At 42.7% G+C, this 22,307-nt stretch overlaps 1 protein-coding gene across 5 annotated transcripts in view; it reads left to right on the forward strand.

Moving 5' to 3' along the window:
- Window positions 1–2,482: 2,482 nt before the first annotated feature.
- MSI1 (musashi RNA binding protein 1) overlaps window positions 2,483–22,307 on the forward strand; it is a 185,911-nt gene continuing 166,086 nt past the window's right edge. For 2 of the 5 annotated variants that reach the window (XM_085632857.1, XM_085632858.1), the window contains exons 1-4: window positions 2,483–2,672; window positions 18,061–18,101; window positions 19,475–19,556; window positions 19,667–19,751. In XM_085632857.1, coding sequence (XP_085488983.1) covers window positions 2,614–2,672; window positions 18,061–18,101; window positions 19,475–19,556; window positions 19,667–19,751 — 267 coding nt within the window. In that variant the 5' untranslated portion in view covers window positions 2,483–2,613. Of the gene's footprint in view, window positions 2,673–6,539; window positions 6,611–18,060; window positions 18,102–19,474; window positions 19,557–19,666; window positions 19,752–22,307 lie in introns of all 5 variants that reach the window. The other 3 variants (XM_085632859.1, XM_085632861.1, XM_085632860.1) reach the window with 2 other exon arrangements.

The raw sequence follows: 22,307 nt of genomic DNA on the forward strand, positions 1-22,307 counted from the left end.
GCTTCATGCTTCTTTCCTGGCCCTTACGAGCAATAAGAGGCGCTTATCTGAGGTAGGCTGATAATGAGATAAAGAGACCATTGGTGGACACAGATGAGACTGATGCAGGATGCGATATAAGTTCTGCATAAGGACAGGAGTAAGAAGAGAGGAGGTCTAGGATCTACATGTAGGGTTTCATGGGCCAGTTGATGCTCTTTGGCAGGAGGCCTTGAACACCATATGGTTGAATGTAAGATGGGCCAATGAGCACCAGATGAGGGCCAAGAGGATAGAAGGGGATCATAGCGGTAGGTATGGATTTGAAATGGGCATTGTTTACATTTGGGAACTTTGACTGAAGGTGCAGAAGCCCGATTACTCGATGGGTGGCCTTGGAGCATCGTACGAGGGGCATTAGAATGTAATTCAGGTTCAACACCTGGGAGATACATGAAAGAATGAACGTTATGGATTAGAGGCTTGTCCTTCACCTGTATACTTATTTTACTCCATAGTAGATTCTCTTTTTATCTTTACAGTGTATTCAATTTCCCTGACATTATGGCTGTTTTCCTCACATTATAGTTGCTTCTCCTGGCATTAAATTTAATATTTTGTTGAAGTATCCTACTTTTTCCTCTTAGTATATTCCTGTTTCCATTTCAGTAACCACTACTCAAATGACTTTCATATTTCACTATATTAATTCAACACTAATCCTCTATGGGTTCCGGAGTAGCGGGCTACTCTCCGAAAAAAGCGCTTTGCTGCCCCGTCAGGGGTAGTAAGCGCTATATAAATGCAATTGCAATACAATACTCATTACTTCATCGGCATATACCATCTTCCTTATTCCCTCACAGTTCACTTATTGCTCCACATAATTATTTGTATTTAAAATGAACAGTAGATTCCTTTATTTCTGGACATTGCATTCTCTTTTCATCAAAGCGCAAGCATGCTTTTATAACACTACTGATTTTCTCCTAACAATATATATTCTTTTTCGCATTTTGTTTAGCTGTTTTTTTTTCATTATAGAACATTTTCCTGACATTATATTCACTTTACCAAATGTATAGTCCATGATGGCTCACATTTTATTCCTTTTTTGGACAGAATATATTCCATTTTAATTCATAGTATATCTTTAGCCTCATAGTATCTTCATTTTCTTCTTCAAGATATAGACTTTTGGCTTCAGTTGATGCTATGTCTTCTATGCAGTATAGTTTGTGTTTATCACATGAGCTTATCACATCTCAAAGTACATTATGTTTCCCTGGCAGTATATTCATTCCATCTTGCAGTATATTTTATCCATCTTTTACCTCAAATCATACTATTTATTTCCTTGCTTTATTCCTTTTCATCTGAGTACATTCTGATTCCCTCCCAGTAAGTTCTTATTTCTCACCGTATGTTGATTTTCTTGTTAATCACTTGTGCTAGCACAATATTTTCTTTCTGTACTCATAGTATATTCTATTGCTTCAAAACGCATTCGCATTTCCTCCGTTTTTCCTTTTCCACACTGTATATTCTATTTTTCTCATGTGCAGGCCTTTCCTCGCACATTTGAATCATTTACTGCATAGTCCTCACTGGTTATTCAAATGTGCATTCTGTTTTCTTCACAATTTATTCACGTTGTATCTTATAATGTTCATTTTCCTCACATGTATTTGGTCTCACACTTTTTCCCTCCTTGTATTGTCCTCAGTGTATTCTCTTTTCCCTACCTGTATATCTTGTTTCGCTCACTGCCTACTCTACTTTCCGCAGATTATCCCCTACTTCTCATTGTATATTTTATTTTGTTTCCATCACAGTAGTAACACATCTCTTTGTCCTAGTTTGTCCTTTTTGCCTCATATTACTAAATTCTCCATCTCTGGTAGTGTATTCCCTTTCTGCCTCGCGGCATTGTGGTTTATCTCACAAATCTGTTTTCTGACAGGTTACTTAACTTAGCCTAAATTCAGAGGCAGTAAATGACTTTTCCCCGCTGTTCATCCTGTTTCTTTCATAGTTTATATACCTTCGCTCCTCATCGTTTGCTTGTCTTTGAGCACAACACAGTCTCTTTCTGAAACTGTTTCTGTGGCAGTGCGTTCCCTTTTCTCTCAGTATCTCTCCCTTTTCTCTCTGTTGCTCTCTTTTCCCCGCAGGTCGTTAAGGTTCCCGTCCTTCTTTTCTCCCCTCTCTCTTTCGTGATGCTTTTCCCGCTCTTTTTCCGTGCGCATCCCTGTTGCCCCCCGGGAGTCGGTGTCCTGGACCCCCTCTCCTTCGTCGGGTTAGTCCGGCTTCGAGTCAGTATATACAGCCCGGGAGGAGCAATGGAGGGGCGGGGAGGCCGGGCCTGGGAAGGGGGCGGACCCAGGCATCTGCCGTGAAAGGGAAGGGGGCGGGCAGGGTAGGCGGAGATGGCGAGGCCTGGGACGGCCGGGAGGAGGAGGCCGGGCGGGCTCTCGGGGGGCAGGGCCGGGGATAGGACGAGGAGGGGCCGGAGGGCAGCCGGCGGCGGGAGGGAGGTGGGAGGACTGATCCTTGGCGACCCGCCTCTCTGCCTGCTCCTCTGCCCCGTGTGAGCTGCCGCTCGCTGCCCGCAGGGACGCACCAGAGACCCGAATGGAGACAGACGGCAGCCAGTCCGGCCTCTCGCCCCCGGACTCCGCGCACGATCCCTGGTGAGAGGGGTGACCCCTGCCGCGGGGAAGGTAGCCCGAGCACACGGGAGAACTCACCGGAGCGCCAGGGTGCGGGCACTCTCAACTCCGGGAACCCATCGTTCCAGGATCCCGGCATTCAGAGCTCCCGGATCCGGGGACTTACGAATCCAGGATCCCGGGACTCGCACACCCAGGATCCACTGAATCAGAGCTACGGGATCCCGACCTGGAGCATCTCCGCTCCGGGATCGGGGGTCGCATCGCTCCAGGGGATTAGAGCCACTCGATCCCTGGACTCTGAGCTGCAGCTTTGGGTATTCTAAGATCCAGGATCTTCTAGGGTGATTTAGAGCTCCAGGGATTGGCGACTGGTCACCCTGTTGGTCCTGGACTCTGAGCTCCAGAATCCGGGTCCTCGGACCTGTCCAGCCGACAGGTTCCGCTCTCTCAAGGTGCCCGGGGCTCGCAGCTCCAGGATGCACACAGGACGGAGCATCAGAATTCCGAGCCTGACCTCCAGGATCCCAAGGACTCTGAGCTCCAGGATCACGAGCATCAGAGCTCCGGGATCCCGAGACGCCTAACTCCAGGATCCGGAGACTACGAGCTCCGTGATCCAAAGACTTAGAACTCAGCGACTCCGAGCACCGGATCCAGTTACTTTTAGCTGTAGCATCCAAGGACGGATTCTGACCTTCATGGTCTCCGCTCCGGGATCTGTAAATCGGTGATCCGTATCTACAGGCACACTCCAACACGGATCCGGAGAGGGTGAACTCCGGGATCCCAACACCCTTGAGTGTCAAGCGCGTGCCCACTTCGGTGGAGGAAGCGAGCTGTCGGGAGTCAGTCACCTAAGACCCAAAGAGGCTGCGATCCATGAAACCATGGACCGCTCGGCCAGGATCCTAAATCTCTGGGGTCCAGGGTCACTGTGCACTTGGATCCCACCGCAGTAGTCTGAGGGGTGCAGGTTTTTTTTTTGCTAATGTTAGTAACGAAGTCAGGTGGCGCAGAAGAGAAAGGGATGAGTGCATGTTTTTGTTCCCGGAGGGGGGAGTGTGGGTTTGCTGTTTTGCACTGGTCAGTGGCGATCCCCTGCTGTAGAGTAGCGAGGGTGGCCCTGCGATGGTCAGCAGGGTCTCACAGCTCTAGTTTTGAGTATGGCATTCTTGGGTTAGGGTGGGTGGCTGGTTCTTAGCTGGGTTGATTGTAAGGCGTGAGTGGAGCCTCCATTGGTTGCAGTGCAGAGCTGCAGTTGAGGGCCCAATGGGAAGGGCTGTGAAGTAGGGTTTGGGTTATTATGTAGTTTGGACTTTGGGCCTCAGCGTTGGATTGTAGAGGGGCTAGCTGCTCTTGCTAAGTTGAATTTTTGGAGCTGGGAGTGGGCTCACTGCGGCTTGAATTTTGGGACAGCGGCATTATCTCACTGGGATGGATTGTAGAGTAGTAAGCGGGGGATCGTTGTTTTGGTTGATGGGTGCTGCACTCGGTCGGTTGATTGGTTGGAGGGACCTGCAGTAGGTTGGGTTGTCAAGCAGTGAGTGTAGCCTTACTAGAATGAATTTTTGAGTAGTAAAGGTTGATCTATATGTTTACACTTAAGTTGTTTGGAAGGGTGGTGGGTGGAGTCTTACTGAAGTTGTGGGTGTGGTCAGAGTACCAGAGAAAGAAGTATTGCTCCTAAAATAACGGACTAATGTCGGTTTGGGTTGCATTGTGAATCAGTGAGTTGACTGAATGTTGGCTTGACAGTTAATAATGACCTGGGCTGCCTTGTAGTGGGTTGTGACTGCAGTCTAAATAGCTTGCATTGTGAGATGGTGGGCATGATGTTCCTGAACCCAGATAAGCGTTGGGCAGTGCCTTTCTGTTGTTGTTTTTTATGGTGCTGGGACTTGCCTGCGTTGGAGTACACGGGGGAATGTTCCTTCTCACTAGTGTTTGTAGAGTGGTGAGCGAGTCCCCGTGAGCAACTGCAGGATTGCAATCCACTGTGGTGGGTGTACAGGATGGGAATGTGGCTTCCATAGTTTGGTTTAAATAGTGCTGAGTTCAAGTGTTGTGTGTGAGGGTGTTGAGTGGTCCTACTTCCACTGCAGGTTTGTTTGGTGTTCTAGAGATGTCGGCAGTCTCCTGAGGTTGGCCTGTAAAGTCGCTAGGGGATTCTCTCTTGGTTACCGAGTAGTGTGGCGAGGCAAGCCCAGCGCTGGTTGATCCTGTAGAGTGGGTGATTAGTGGGTTACATTGAGACAGATGTCCCAGGTTTGGGATGATTAGAGTCTTGCCTGATGGCAACGGGGCTGCCTTCTTGGGCTGGGAACCCAGTAGGTGTAGATAGGGTAGATGAAGAAGTCCTTGTATTTTAGCCCCTCGTGTGATGCAGTGCATTTTTGGCACGTGGTTCCTGTGCTGTTTCGAATGTGGTGATTGAGTTTAGTGGTGGCCTCATTAATCACTCCTCGGTGGTGATAAATTCTGCTTTCGTCTGTGATGAGACTCTAGGTTTTACAAGTGATGGTCATTACCATATTATGGCACAATTCACTGTATTTGCATGTGGATTCTGTTTGACCCCTTTTAAAACTGTGGGGTGTAAAGTTCTTATTTTAGCATAAGTGCACAAAAGTGATTTTTTTCGTGTCCATCGAGTGCATCCATTCTTGTAAGCCAATTACCACTGCCTCTTTCGAAGTAGCTTACTTTTTCAGAGGGCCTTGGGGAGGTTTGCCCATAATTGTTACTCTCTTTTGCTACAGTGATATTCTTAATTGTTTGTTATGTGTATGTAGTTTATTTGGTGGTTGTTGTTTTTTTAGGTTGGGAATATATATTTATTGTACTGAATCAATGTCAAAATTCTTCTAGAAATTATGCATGTAAATTATCAAAATGATAAGAGGTTAATCATATAACAATACATGAGTTCGCAATTAAGTCCATGTAAAGATCTTCTTTTGTTAGTTAGAGAACCACAAAATAAAGGTATGTTTAAAGTTTACTGTGCCCCCGTTATAAGGGCATGCAACTTTATAAAGGCAATCCCTTTATTTTTGTTGGTGTTGTAGGGACGGCTTAGTTTCTACATTGGGACTAGAATGGCCTAGAATTATCTTAAGTCTTCTTTCAAAAAGTCAGTGCCATAAATGAACAGTAAACCTTGTGCTTAACTGGTATAATTTTTAATTTCTTTCTGCACTGTTGCATATTTGGCAGGGGTCCGTCGTATTGCATGGAATGCAGACATTTTTACTTGGTGGGCATTTCCGTTGAAATCTAGGTGTCTTTTGGACTGACTTCACATTGCATGTGCTGTGTTTTACATCTGGTTGGTTTCTCTTTGGGTGATCTAAGGATGCCATTATGAAAGTTTCTCATATTTTAGATGGTTGTGAGTTTTGGTCGTTCTTTAATTTCTTTAAGTGTTGATTGGTGGAGCTAGATGAAGGAAGGTTTGGGGGTTGATATATTGGCATGGTTGATTACTTGTTCTGCAGGTGTTGTAAATATTTATCCTGCCCTGTTATCTCAAGTTGATGTGGTCCTGTTTGTGACTGTGTCCTTGGTTGGAGTGGCACGTTTTCAATATCTAACCACCTAATTTAGTAATACTGTTGCCTTTTCACACCGCCGATCAAAATGTCCACTGTTCTTTATTGACATTCAGCGGTAAAGGGCTCAGTGGGTCCCGTTGGGGTTCAAAACCTGTAGGCTACATGTAGATCTCTTTTGTTGGGTTTCAACGCGCTGAGCCTTCTTTCATGCTATTGGGACTCTACTTTCTAACTGGGTAAAGTGTGTATGTTATTTAGATGGTAGCTGTATTTAGTACTAGTGCAGCTAAGTGTTTTTGTTTAAGTGTTGTCTCTTTGGGTTGCATTGCAGTGATCGGCCTAGAAACCTGCATAGGGTGCAGCCGCACTCCCTTTTGAAGTAGACTCATGCCTGGTGCTAAAGTAAGTTTTTGATCTCAAAAAGTAGGTTTAGTTTCCTACAACATTAGAAAAAATACCGCCCTCTTCAAACGTTGGGCTCATCCACATATTGGGATAGTGTATTATCGGGGTGTCTAGGTAGTTTGCATGTATCCATTAGTTAGTGGCTGTCATTTCTGATAGTATATCTTTTAGTTAGTATCTGTCTTTCTGGGTTGTATCCAAATATACTTTGAATGGTGACTGTAGAGCTGTTTAGCCCATTAGATGTACTTTCTTCTCTATTAGCTCTACAGGCTTTGTCTTTTAGTTGGTGTCTGTCTCATTGGTTTGTGTGGGAATTTATTTTTTTAAGATTCAGGATTATTTTGATGGAACTTTTGATGATTGTGGGTCATTATTTGTTTGCATTTATATGCGGGAGGGGGTATTTTGATTGCTAGCGATGAGCTCTGTGAAAAACCAGAAAATACAGCACAGTCAAATGAACAGTGAGCAAGTGAAGGTCCGAGAGCATATGAATGTGGAAAGAATATCACGTCCAAATTATCTGAATATGTTAAGGGAGGAAGGATGTGCAGATATATTTTACCAATGTCCCATTAACATATGAAAGATTTCCTTTAAACACTCAAATCATTTCTTCACAGAACATTCACAAAGCCTTTTTTCCGATTGTTATATATTTAATTTGTGCCACGATTCACCGTAAGTCCATTAGACGTGTTTTATCTATGGATTTGTAACCATCAACGTCTTTAGGGAAGATGGCGCACATGAATAAGCATTGTGTACGGAGCACACTCCGTTCAACAACCAGGAAACTATTTCCCCAATAGTTTACAGTGACCCCAAATTGTGCTTCTACTATTGATTGATCTTCTGTATTTGGTCATATCCTGACAAACCAAGTATTCATACTACATGATAATTCGAAATATCCTGAAGAAGTTAATGGTTACAAATCCATAGGCGAAACGTGTTGGTTGGCTAGTGAACTTATGGAAAGTCGTTGCACAAATAAAATACAGAAGAATCAAAAACAAGACTGTGAATGTTGTTCTGTGAAAACATATTTGAGTGCTCAAAGGAAATCTCTCAAGTCTTGGACTGTGTTTTGCTGAGGGCCACTGGGTGGCTAATCTTCCCTTTTTGAGCACCAATCAAATGGCTAAGTGGCCATAAAACTGTAAATAAATAGCTTAGTGTTTGAAAATAGAACCCAGCCACCCCTTATTTGTCTCTGCCTCATTAAAATATGTAGGTTGAGATATCATTTTTCTGGCTATTTCGAAGAACGGTCTTTGTGGTGAGAATACATTTGGCTCCTAATTCGAGAGATGTTATTGAATAATACAATTAATTGGTTTGGCAATTAACACAACAAAAAAGTCAACAAATATGACACCAATGAACCAGTGCAATAATTTGTCTTTCCCAAACTCGTGGGACAAAAAGGCAGCCCATGGCTGTAAAGGGGCTGCCTGGCAGCGCCACTTCGATCCTAAGGTATAACAAACTCATCTAGGTAGAAAACTGAGGTAGCAGGGCCTATCACTGGTGATCCTGAGTTTGTCAAATCTTGCACGGAACGTATTGACAGCAGTGAGCCTAAGACACTAGTTTGTGACATTTGTGTGTCAGCCATCTCTGTACGTGGCAGCTGGAAGGGAGAAGTTTTATTTTGATTAGCCCTCTTTTGTGCTGCATCCTGCATTTAACTTCTAATCCGAATGCTAGTTACATTTTTTTTTTTGTTAAATCTTTTTATTGAACAAGTAAATGGTCATGTCGAACAAACTATCATTTCCCATAGCAAGGTACATTGTCTGTCACAGGTTATAACACCTTTTCTTAAAATTGACTCTATCTATTATGCTGTCACATTTCTTGGACTGCAAAGCATTAATCGTTCATCTAGGGAGGGGGCATATGGGGGCTCACATACATTCCCCCGGTACACATTCCATTTAGTCCAGAGCTGTATCCATTTTCGAGGACAGCCACAGGCCACATAGACCGTTTTCTCCCTTGCCATACACCAGTCCATGTCCTTTTTCCAGGTGTTAATCTTTGGTGGCATTGTCGCTCCCCAGTGCATAGCTATATTCCGCTTAGCGACCATCTGCCCCAGCCTCACCCAGAGCCTACCCTTTGTATTCAGGTCCGTGGGCTCCCAGATATTCAGGAGACATCTTTTCACCTCAGGCCGTAGCTGGACCCCCCAGATCACACTCATGCACTTGTGTACTTTTTTCCAGTAAGTTTGGACTAGCGGACACTCCCAGAGCGTGTGCAAGAAGGTCCTCTCCTGGCCACATTTTTTACTGCACATACCGTCTGTACTCCTACCCGTATGTGCTAATTGTCGTTCAGAAAAATAAACTCGATGAAGAATTTTCAATTGGACTAGCCATAACCTTGCCGAGATGGCCACCTCCTTAGGGGAGGACAAGGGCTCCTGCCATTCCTCATTGTCTATTTCTAGTCCGTCTCTTCCCCATTTCTCCCTCAACGCTAGCAGGGGGTCTGGGGTGGGGTGTATTAGCTTTTTATATGTAAGGGATATACTCCTTTCAGGTAGGTGTCCGTCTAAGAGTCTGTCCTCGAGAGGGGAAGACTCTGGCAACGTGGACCCCTGCACTAGTTACATTTTTTAACTCTTAGGTTGGTTTGCAGGTATTTCTTAGTGGAGTAATGTTATGTGTGGTGTCTTGGTTCACTGGTGGTGTATGTGTGGTGTCACTGGTGGTGTAAGTGGTAACATTCTGTTTGGTGTATTGGTTCATCGTCGGTATAGGTGTATCTTTTGCTTGGTGAACGATTCAGGTGTCTTATGTGTGGCATGGTGAGTGGTGCGTTATGGTTTCTCTTTAGTTGTTGCATGAACATATCTTAGTCAGTGATTCTGTCCTTTGGCCATTCCAGGTATTGTGTGCATGCATGCAGAGCTCATTCTGAGAATCCTTTCCAGGTGGGCTTGACTAGGTCTGGCTGTTGGAGGATTTTCTCAAGGGGTGGGTAAGGCATATTTACAGGTTTCATACAGACTACTTGGGTCGGCTGCAAAGTTGCAGTTGGGCCCTTTTTTTATTTTTATTTAGTAACTGTGTACTCCACATAGTTTGAGGGTTGTCTCACTGCTTAGCATGGAGCTTAGTCTGCTGGGATTACTATCTTTGGTTTTGAATAGTTTGCATTTGTATTTTTGCCTCTTCAGGGGATGTGATTGCCTCTTTGTGCAGAAAGGAAATGCCTTTGATTTAGTGTAGTAAGTAAATGCCTTTGATTTAGCACTGTTTGGGTGGTTGGTTTGTCAGTGCCGCTTCCAGTAGATGGCCTTTCGTTTGTCTCTCTGTTGGTGGTGTGCAGATCCCATTCAGTGTATGGCTATCTTTGGGTGATGTGGGAAGGTCTTTGTTTTTTGCGGTGTTATCTGAATGACAGATGTGTGGCTGCCTTTTAGTCTTTGATTGGTTTAGCTGGACACTGATTTATTGAAGTATAATGACTTTGGGCCTGACGTATGTCTATATAAATACGTTGATACTTAAGGGACTAAGGACCATATGTACAGATTTTAGGGATAGCGATTTCCTAATTGCGATTCACTGCGAATCACAAATAGGAAATTGCTGTCCCAAATGTATGAAACTCTTATTTTTGTTTAGTGATTCCTAATGGGGTCGCAATTGACCTGCCTCATGAATATTAATGAGGTAGATCGCAATTTGCAACCCATTAGGAATTGCTGCCATCACAGGGATGGTGCCCTGCTGAGGTCAGCTGACCACCATGTCTGTGATTGCTTTTTAATAAATCAATAAGAAAAAAATGCTGCCTGTTTTCTTTAAAGGAAAACAGGATGCGTTAAAAAACAAAAAAGAAAACAAAACTTTATAAAGTTTGGAACCACTGCCTGCCCCTAAAAATCATTTGTTTCAACATTCATAAAGGGGAAGTGGTGCCATTGGGGCCCCTTCCCATTTGCGAATGGTTACCACTACCCTTGAGGTGTCTGTAAAAAAATTAATGTTCTGCGACTGTAATTTGGTCAGAAAACATTCATAGATACCACTGTGATTCTGTATTAGGAAGGTATGCCTTAAACACGCCCGTCTTACAAATACTGAATCGCAAATCCAAATTGCGATTCTGTACCGAATTGCAATGCACCGTTTGTACTTTCCAAAAACATTTTTTGCGGTCACAAACGGCCCACTTTCACGAACTTGGCCGTTTGCAACCTCAATATAAGTTTTGCTCAAATGGCCCTCAATCTTTTGGAGACACAGCGCTAGGCAAGTTTGCATAGTTTGTTACTTCCGCTCAGGGTGTTCTGTAAATACCGTTTTATTTTGTTGTTTTCCCTTTTAGTGATACATGGATGTAGTTTAGATTGTGACTGTATTTTTAATTACTGTGCTCGTTGCCTTTAATTCATCACCAGACTTTTTGGTGGTTTGCGAATGAATTTTTCTTTAAAGATTTGCCCAAAGTGGTAAATCTCTTAATTTGTGACAGTCTGTTCTTTTGGTTTGTAGATTCCCCTTTCATTTATCACTGGGTTTTGGAGCGCAGTGTACATGTCCTTTTTCTACTTTTTAGTTTGAGTGCTATTCTAATTCCTTGTAAATTTACTGGATTTTAGGTTTTGCCACTGCCTGTTGAGAGATGTGAGGATGCTTTTTAGGTCGCACATTTCACTAGAATACATATTTTCCAACTGGGTACAATTTTGTATACAGAGCAGAATTATCTAGGATAATGTTTGGAACCAAAAGCTACCGGCCATCAACTTCTATGAAACTATATTTGTGCCTCGTCAGCCATGCCACTGATTTTCATGTTTTTTCCTGGCTCCTGTTGTGAGACCGACAACAGTGCTTAAAATATTCTAACCACAGCACAGATTGCTTTTTGATGGTTCGGCTCTGTTGCCGCCACCGCATGAACTGCAAGATGAATGGAGTGGGTGAGCAATTCAGCATACTGAATGTGGTTCCCAATTATATTTCAATTTTTTGTTTCAAAAACTAGGTAAATATTTTCTAATTGTGTTGTTTGGTCAGTGTACGCTAGACCTTTTTTTGGTGCAGCTTAGGTCGTAACTTACTGTTTCTAGCGTGGGGTGCCTCACTGGCTGGTGACTACATTGTGCAATGGCACCACTGTTGCTAGGAGTCAATTTGGTTTTCATAGAAAATCTTTTTTGTGCTAGAGAGGAGAGGTGTGCAAATAGCTTTTCATTAGGTCTTTAAGTAGTTGGAAGCGAAGTTTGTTATGTAGGAACATTCTTTAATTTATAAACGTAACTTTCATTGTAGACTCGTGAAGAACTGTGAATATATATATATATGTGTGTATACGTGTATACATGTGTGTGTGTGTGTATATGTGTGTGTGTGTGTATATATATATATATATATATATATATATATATATATATAGTTTTAGGATAAATGTATTTTCATTTGAGCCATAGAAGAATAATTTATATTGGTGATTACGAAGTCAATTGACCTATAGTGGCAAATTGGATATCAATCTGATATCTTTTGAGTAGTAACTATCGTTCTGTGTTTGTAGCCACCATTTGATATGTGTTTTGAGTTTCCTTTCATCAAGAAGTCACACTGTTGAAGCAAGCTCATGCTTTTTGGTTGATGGGCAAAGTTGCACCAGAGTGCATAAGAAAGCAAATAATTCTCTATCTCTTGGTTCTGTGATAGGATTTCAGGTGGCAAAGGATTTTCTATTTGTTGGTTCGGGCATGCAACTGTAGAATACGTTTTGCTTTTGTAGATGGGGATTCAGGGCCTTTTTTCATCTTTCGGGATGCTTATATTCTTTAGTTGTTGGGTTGTCTAAATTAGAAAAGATGGCTGACCGCCTAGGGTTATGAATATTGGTTGGGTTACATGTGGAATACATTTTCATTGGTGTTTCAAAGTGTTTAGGTGATGCGTGGCTTAAGAACATTGCGGTAGTCTTGACAATGTGAGCGTACCTTATAGTTTGTGACAATCTATGTGGGGGTGCAGTAGGGTAAATAATCTTTGGTAGATAGGATCCTTTTCGGATCCTGAAGGATGTCCGGGTTGGTATGATTTTTGGCAGATGTTGAACAACCTCTTTCTGCATAGGGATGCCGTATGGTGGTAAGACATCCTATTTAGGTCAGAGTGATAATCTTTAAATGGGTAATACTCTATATTGCTGTAGGTTGTAATTTGTTTAGTTTATAAGAGTGTTTAGCTAATTGGAGTTTTTGACTGAGTATTAAACAGATTGTTATAAATAGCTCTGTTACTGTCGGGAGTTTTCCCATGGCTCTGAAGCAGATGTAGAGTGCTGGACAGCATCGCTATCACTGTAATTCTCTTCTGAAGCCCCTTGTTCAGTTGCTTTCAAAGGTTAGCCAACACTCAATTAAGTTCCTTGACTATCCAGTGCTCGCTGTGGACAAGCAGTCACGGCTTACTCATCAGCATTACAGTAGGGTTAGGTTTCTGATTCAACATTACACAAAAGCTGTCATTCATTGTGAAGATCACTATCCACTTGGAAATATTCCTTTACAAAAAGTATTCATTTTCATGTACTTGTAGGGTATGCTGTGCTTAACAAAGAGTACGATACCAAAAACCTAGAAGAGTCGCACTCTTGCAGTTGCTGAGATGTGATCACAAACACCAACCAATGTTAATCTACGTGGCCAAAACTCGGCTCAGAATTCCATGAAATTCACTTCATGCGCTTTTTGAAAGGGACTCTAGTGTTCTGGGTAACAACCGTAAGAGAAGTAAGTTAATGGATACACTGTCCATTTATGTTCCAGACAAGTCCAAGAAAACAGCCAGGTAGAGTTTCATGGTATCTCAGCAAGTTTGACTCCTGTTGCTGAGACTGGTTCAAAACGTCCAGTAGACTTTACCATTAAGATAAACTAAAGTTTGTAAGGGGACTAAGATTTTTACTGCTGCATCACAATAGAGTATGGTAGCTCAAAGAGTAAAAAGACAGACTGTTTCCAACTTTGGGAATACAAGTCCAGGCCAATTTGGACGTCACAGGAATAATGTCAGGGGACTGTCGTGGGAAGAACATTCTTTAGGAACAGTAAGCATTACACACAGTTTGTGTCGCTTCATCATCAGCAACCTCTCCCCACCCTGGTAGAACAATGCCACCAGGGTGGACTGAACAATCTGGTGGACTTGAACGACGGAAGGAGTTCTTAGATAAAGATCTACTGGACAAATTGCGGGATCCAGATAAACAAAAAATACCTTGTGTTTCCCTAGTATATCACCTTTAATAATGGGAACCTCCGGTATATCTAAATAACAAGAATGAGATGGTATTTGAGGACACTGGCTCAAAATGTCTTCCTAAGCCAACATGTTTCTGCCCTAATGTTTAGACTATACAGGTCTGGGGCATTCTTCAGGGCTAAGGATCCCTAGTTAAATGGCCTAATTGCCAAATAAACAGGACATTAGAACCAGAATACCCAGGTGAATCCTACCTGAGCATAGATATATTACAACTTAATTAAGGGGCTTCCTCGAAAAGAGAAGGCAGGAAGTCTTGGATTTATCAGTGGGTCTTTGCGCCACAGATTACAAAACCTTCAGCCAGCAAAAAAAATCACTTTGTTCATGACGTGTGCCATTTTCTTTCCATTTGGAGGCATGGCGGGTTTCTTGAATGTTGAACGTCCTGGATCCACGCGTGTTGACTAGCTTTCTGATAAAAACACTTTGATTTACTGGACCAAGAAGCAGTAGAGAAAGTCTGAGATGCATGTTCTCTGCTGAATGCCCAGTTGGCACGACTGAAAACCAGGAAATTCTGAGAAAGGCCAGGGTAAGCACTTTTTGTAACTACCCTGAGCCTGCACTGTCCCTAGGCTGTGAACATTGGGACCTTTTCAGATTCGAATTGACATTCAGAGTTTCCAAATAGTGGCTACGATCACCAAGAACTATAATGCAGGCTTCCCGACTACTTTTATCGAATGCAGCAACGGACTCCTTGATTATTTATACAGAGTATTAAGGATTATTTTCACAGCTATCACCCTTCCCCCTAGTAGCCTTTCTGTCAGCTGACTATGGATTTTCGTCCGTAAAGTTACTAAAGCCTAAGCAGCACCTGAACCTGAGTTGGATCTGTAGCGGATCCTATAAAGTGTGATGCTTATGGGAAAAACAGAAGCCGTAAAATACAACCACAGTCAACAGAGAGTCTTAACTGGCTAACTCTTTGCAGGCCACCAGAAAACGAAATAAGTGTCTGCTCTGCAAAGTAGTCTGAAGGCATTCCTAGGTGAAGCACCTCTTGATACAAACAAACTGCTTTTGTTCAGGGGGATGGATATGAAGTCTCTTGGGGCAAAATGTCCTTCAGGTTTGGTGGATTTGACTTCTGTAGTTTGCAGGTAGTGGTACATTTTGGTAAAAATAAATAACTGTCTAGAGGCTGATTTCGGTTTTTGTTTGGAAATATGTATTTTAACCCCTTGGATGCCCGCCCCTTTCCCCGCCCAGTGCCGCGCCTTGCATTAGCGGGCGGAGTTCATGACGAGCTGGACTCGTCATGGGCACAGCGCCACCGCAGCCCATGACGAGTCCAGCTCGTCATGGGCACTGAAGGGGTTAATATAGCGCTGTCTGTGAGCGATGTGGTTGCATTTAGTAGCTAAGTATGTCATTAGTGTAAAAGGTAATATTTTGTAGGTGATAGACTTTTGGCTGGAATGAAAGGGGCATCTTTTGGTAAACTTGTCTTTTACGTTGATGTGCAATGTTTTACGACACCACACCACAATGATTTCTTGGAGGACATTCTCATATGTGGTTTTTGAGAGGCTACTCATCTCTTTAAGCTCACAGGGATATCTCATTTGTACATGTCTCTTTTTTGGTGTTTATGGTTACTTTGTCATGGATTGTCTTTTTGTTTGGTGTTGCTATTTTTTAGATGTTATTATTATTGGCTGAAGGACATGCTTATTGGTGGCAGGAAACTGTTATGTTGTGGTGTTGACGTTTGTGTTGATTCACATTCTGGTTGCAGCTGTTGCTCTTTCTCGTTGAGTGGCACTTGATGTGGTGGTTGTTACCATGCTGCATTGAAGCAGCTTCAGAGACACGTTAAGGAAGCCATGCCCGAATTCTGAAACCAAAATGGGATCCTGAGAGTGGCAGTGAGCAGAGTGGGAAATGGGAGGGGATGATCACTTAATGGTGACCCCTGGAACCCTCCCAGTAACTGCCGAAAGGCCTCGAGTGGCAGGGTCTAAGGGGCCCATTCATTTGTGTGGAATGCCCTTCAGTAGGGTGTGTTATCGTAAATGTGTGCCCAAAGTCATTCAGTGTATCCTTAGAAAACATTAAACCTCTAAATAAATGATAGGAATCGTCACCTTTGAATAGTGCTCCTCATTGTAAATGATACTGAATCATATCTTTTGACTTCTACACATTCTCAGCTCTTCTTTGCACTATATAAATACTGATACATACATGCATGCATACAAAGATAAAATCGTGTTAGGAGCTGATGTCTTTTAGTGTATAGTCTCATTAGTGGCATATATGCCTTTTGGTTCCTTACACTGTTTAAGTGTCGTGTTGGATTTTCATGTACCGCTTTAGGATAGTTGAAGGCCCCTTGGAAAGCATATAAGAACTCTGATTGAAGGCGTGGAGAGAGAAAGAGCTCTGAAGTTGAGGAGGAAAGGAGGAATTGGAAAGAAATAACTCATGTGGAGGTGTGAGGAATGATTATGTCACTCTCATGATACCTCACAGCTTTAATTAAGAGAGGGTTCTTTTTCGCCACTAATTGATCACTCTCTTGAATAATGACGTAATTATTTACCAAACCAGTGAGATAAATTCTGTAAACATAAGGAGGAAAAGGAGTCGACCATGTTACAATTTTTAGCCTTCTTGTGCACTAGCGTGAATTGTCTTACTATTCGAAAAAGAGCGAATAAGCCCGAAGAACTCCGTCTCACATTTGTTCTAACTCACCTCACCAACAGTCAGCCGTGATCTCTTGGTGTTGCTGTTGCGAGGTAAGAAAAGGCTTGGTGCTCTGAAGCCAACAGAATGACCAAGCACTAGATGGCCATGTCAGCACCACGAGGATTTGGCTGACTTACTGTATCCCACAAAGGGTCAGCTCCCTTGCTGGAATAAAACATTTCCTGTAAATTTCTTGGAGAATCTATGTAAGCATTGATGTCTCCCTCTTTACTGATGCTAGTCCCAGTTACAACGGGGGAGCAAACCGCTCTCAGGAGGGGAAGACCTGTGATATCAGGAATACGGAACTGTCCCCAGAGATTGGGTCATGTTGTCTGTTACTGTAGTTGAAGGTCTACAGGACTTGTAAGAAGCTTCTGAGACAGACATGGTGCCCTTGCAATGCTTAAGGGTCAGGTTTTGCATTTGGAGTGTTCTACGCCCTAATTTAGAAATGTAACTTTATAATGATTTCTTATGGAGTAAAACATGTTAATTCCTGATATGAGTATTTTTAATTGGGTGGAAAATAAAATATATATATTTAAAATTGTAGGTATATATATTCTGTGCCACACACTTTCTTGTGCCTAAATGAAAAGATGTATTTTCACATTACAGCCCCTCTTCAAGATCAGGAAGCAAAATAGCATAGGACCTTCAGTGAGTGAAATTTTGGAAGAGTTCTTTGTTTCCGTTACTCTGCTTCTTTCTGTTGAGTGTATTTGCCTTATCATAGGGAGTAGAACAGGACAGAACATTGCTTATTTAGTGGGCTGTTCCATGACACCAGTAACGTTGAAACCCCTTCTCCATCATCATGCACACATATCCACATCAACAATGCACATCCATTCAAATGGTCACTATTCAAGTGGGTAGCTTTGGTAACTTGCTGGGTTTGGCATTTTTGGTGGCATGGTTATCTTTAAATGTCTCCTGGAAGGCGGATGATTTTTTTCTGTTGGAATTGCATTTTGCTAGCATATTGTCTGGTGGCATACAGTTGTATTTTTCTGAAATTAATATCTGTTTGTGGCCGAAGGATTTCATTTTGTAGGTACCTGCAAGTGTATCTTGGTAGTTGCAATCTTTCAGTTGTTGTGGCCATCCGTTATTGGGAATGATGCAACAGATAATAAGTGTTACCTTGAGTATTTTGCTTACAGTTGTTTCAAGTGTTCTGTAGAAGTACTTTAATCAGTGGTTGGAGAGTCTAAGACGTTTTGTTGTTTCAGTACAATGTGGGTTATGTTTTTTAATGGTCATTGTCATTCAGTAGCAATTCATTTTATTTGTAAATGTATTTTTTAAAAGTATACGGTGGTGATGATCTCATTGTGTGTTGTGGTAATGTCTGTAGATTTCAGCATTTTTATATATTTATTGCTTCTTCTTGATTAGTTGGTTTCTTCTTGTTTTTTCCAACAGTAAGATGTTTATCGGTGGCTTGAGCTGGCAGACCACGCAAGGTGAGTTACTGGAGGAGAAAGGTGGACCAGGAACCCATTTCTGTACTTTTCTTTTTCTCATTCTTTCCTTAAACCTATCTCTCATCCTCGTTCCAATTCTTGACAGGTTTTCTTTCTCCACGGTCAGCCAGGGTTCTCCTAGATTTTTATTTCCATACCCCAATCTTTTCTCACTCCTCACTTTTGTGGTACTGCTATTCCATCTCGATTTGAGAAGCTTTCTTCTCCACCCACCCAGAAAATATCCTTAGAGCTCTCTGTGTTCTTTCTCCTTCCCAACTTTGAAGTACATTATAATTTGGTAATCATATCTCACCATGTCACCACAATACTATAGGCCTGATTTACTGATTGGCGGACAGGGTACTCCAATGCAAAGGCGGCGGAGTACCAGGCCCACCAAACCCTCGATCCACCCGTACCATTTAGAGACAGGTGGACCTTAAGTATTCCATTGACTGAGCACATTGTTGGCTTCATCAACAGAATACTTCTGACGGTCCAACGGAGTAGGGGCTACTGAAAGAAGGAAATTACACCTCCCACCCTATTAGGTGGACAATGTAATGTCTTTTTGTTTTCGTGTTGTCACAGCCAGGAAAATCTGGCAGTGAGTGACAGGAAAAGAACAATATTAACTCCACTCCCTGGGAGAAAATTCCCAGGGAGTGGTGGTCATTAGCTTTTTGTTTTTGAAAAACAAAAATAACTTTAAACGCTCGGACGGCGTCAAAACTGATGGCAACCATCCACATACCGCCCTCATGGTGCTTCTCTTCGTTGTACAGAGATGATTGCTAGGCCACTGGTCATCTCTAAAAATGGCAGGCAATGTTCTGTCAGGCTGGAGTAGGTAATGTCCTCCTTCGCACTGACAGATTGTACTCCACCTGCCACACATCTAAATCCGGCCCTCTGTTTTGAGTTCTGGACTGTGTTTACAAACCACTTTCTTCTTGCTAACCAAGCTCAGCATTTGCAATGTGTATTTGTTTTGCAAAGCCATATAACCATTCTCTCTTTTATTCATCTGTTGTGTGTTCCAGTGTTGAGGTCTTGTTTATTTCTCTTCTTTTAAAAGCAAATTTTCACTTCATTTTTGTTTTCTTCAAGTAGTGTCCTGCATGTAACTGGCTTTCCATATTCCCCTGCCTTGCCTTCTTTTCTGTGGAACTGTTTTCACTATCACACAAAAGCTTTTTCACCCTCCCTAACTACCTATACTGTAAAGAACAGCTGCCTGATCTTTCATGTACGACCAGTCCAGAACTCTTGAAGGACTCTCCTTCTAAGCCTCTGGTTAAGAAGAGTGTTTTTGGGTTCAGCCATGGGTGTCTATCATAGCGGGTCTGATGTATGTCTTTTGGTTACAGAAGGCCTACGGGAGTACTTTGGGCAGTACGGTGAAGTGAAGGAGTGTCTTGTAATGCGAGATCCCCTTACAAAGAGATCCAGGTGAGCCTGAAGATGTATCCCAGATCATTGCTGTATGTATTGTGCTTATCAATTATCTAACATTCTCCTTTTTTCTCTCCCTTCTCTGGCACATCATGTGACGGACACAGGGGTTTTGGCTTTGTCACGTTCATGGACCAGGCTGGAGTGGACAAGGTTCTTGCCCAATCAAGACACGAGCTGGACTCCAAAACGGTGAGAACCTTTCGCTTGAGGGTGTTTTGATGTCAAGTGAATTATGATTGTGGCTTCCGGTTTTACTGTGTCTATTTTTTAAGAACTCCAGCTGTATTATCCATATTGATTTTCTGTTCATCTTGTCGCCATTTATCAGTATTTTGCGTTCAGTAAAAAAAATGCTGTAACTAGTATATTTCCACACTAATTTTGTTATTTAACCAATAAAAATATACACTTTCTTTTGGTACCTGTAAGGCTTTAGAATACTAAGCTTCCTTATACACAACAATACACTCACTTTAAAACCATAGCATTGTATTGCAAGCAATGGTGCACAAATACAACTATGTAAGAATTCTCAACCCGCTTTTCTTAAGCTCGCTAGTGGTGCCAATCTGTACCAATATTGGCCTAACTGTCTCAACGGGAATAGTAGAGGGTCACTCTGAACAAAACCTACCTGCTGTTCATTTCCAGTTTTAAAAGGAAATACAGACGGAAACTACGTTGTGTTGTCAGTCCTTGAGTGTAAACATTTGTAAAAACAGATAACTGGTAGCCTTAATTATTATTTACAAAAAAATTATTTGGCTGCCAATGGAGTTTGCTAGGAAGATTAGAGTCCTTTCCTGTGAAACTCTCTCTCCCTTTCGGCCTCTTTCTCTCTATCACTTTCTTTTCCTCTACCCCCCCCCCCCTCTCCTTTTACTGTACTTTGACCTCTCAGATCTATTTCTCCTGGTTCTCTATTTTTAACCCTATCATTTTCACCGTTCAATTCTCCCACACTCCCCTTTTCTTTCCCTTTACCACCACCACCACTCACTCCAGGCTTACTAATTATTCTCTTTTCTCCCTCCATGTATATCTAAACCGGCCTGTGGACCATACTCCCGTGCTCTCTTTCTTCTGTCTCCTGGGTTTTGAAATAGCCTCTACAGAGACCCTGTATATAACACTAAACACATATCTAAATACAAAATCCTGGGTTTTTTGTGAGGGAATCTGGTATTTGTTGCAATCGAGGTGAGCATACAGTGGTGTTGTCACTGACTGGGCATCTTCGACCTCTGGTGCTGAATGACACAGGCGGCTGTTGCTGTGAGTTATGATGAATGGCAGACAATTTTTCACTACTAGATTTCCCTGGCCCCAGCAACACGGGTTATCACAGTGTTTATGGCTGGGCAACGTCTACTGCTGACTAACCCTGGCAGAAAGCTTTCACTGCTGGTTGTCACTAAATGGTCAAACATACACCACTTACTACCATTGGTAAACCCAACTTTCACTGTTGTTTTTCACTCACCATGGTAACAAACACCACTAGTTATTGCGGTCCGGGGCATTTTCTACCACTGTTTCTGAGGGAACAGGACAACATCCACTGCTAGTTAGTTACCATGACCCTGGACAACTTCCAATGCTATTTATTACAGACCAGTGAACTTCCATTGGTAGTTGTCAGTGAACGCAACAACTTTCACTAATAATCTTCACTGACTGCAGCAACTTCCACTAGTAGTTATCACTGACCATTGAATTTCCAGTTGTAATTTTCAAAGACTGCAGCAACTTCCACATGTAATTTTAACACACTGCAACAACTTTCACTGGTAATTTTCACTGACCACAGCAACTTCCACTGGTAGTTTACACTGACCACTGAACTTCCAGTGGTAATTGTCACTGACTGCAGCAACTTCTAATGCCGGTTCCCAGCATTTCCGGTGACCTCCTCCGACCGCTGCAATTGTTAATTAACTGATAAATGTACACTCCCCATATCTAGGGTCTTACAGTGCTAAGTGGCCACATGGAATACAACAATACACTCACTGGCAAACAACATAGGCATAGCACTGTCCAGCTAGAAACCCAAGGTCTTCTTCTCGCATTTATTCATCCCTCGTAATCACAACAGAACAGGCGGGTGATGTTGCTCGTAGCCCCCAGGGCATGGACCACTCTTTCCTTTGGCTCGCGCAAAATCATCTTGGTTTCTGACAGACACTTCAGACCTTTTTGAATCATTCTTGTGCATAGATCCAGGATCCTGCTTTTTGGGTAATCGTTTTAAGGGTTAATACCTATAGGACGCCCCTAACAGGAATAGCAGCGGCGCTTAGAAATACAAATTAGGTAAATAACCTAAATATTTTTACCTGCGGGCTGTCATCGTGCTATCAGAGTGGCGGTCATGTAGAGTCGAAAAACCTTGAAAAAGGCCTCCTATCTGTATATTGCACTTTAACAAAAAATACGTTCTCTTAATTACAGGTTTGGCTTTCAATCGTTATTTATATGAAAAATGTCAACTCGTAGCCAAAGTTATAATTGCCTCTGTAGCTGTCCCTTCAGGCCGGGGCAGGAGGGTTTACCAACAAGGGGCGATAAAGCTTGGAGAGTGAAAATGACGACGGGGGGGTCGGGGAGAGGCAGCACGTGCCATTTCGCCATGTTTACAGCGCGCGCCCAGCTCCCTCGGCCTGTTCTTGGTTAGCTCGTTATGACGCGTCGGCTTTGAAGTCTGGGGACCCTCTTCCCTCAGCAGCAGGTCTGCTCTGATCT

The sequence above is a fragment of the Triturus cristatus genome, chromosome 11, assembly GCF_964204655.1.
Source record: "Triturus cristatus chromosome 11, aTriCri1.1, whole genome shotgun sequence".
NCBI lineage: Eukaryota > Metazoa > Chordata > Amphibia > Caudata > Salamandridae > Triturus > Triturus cristatus.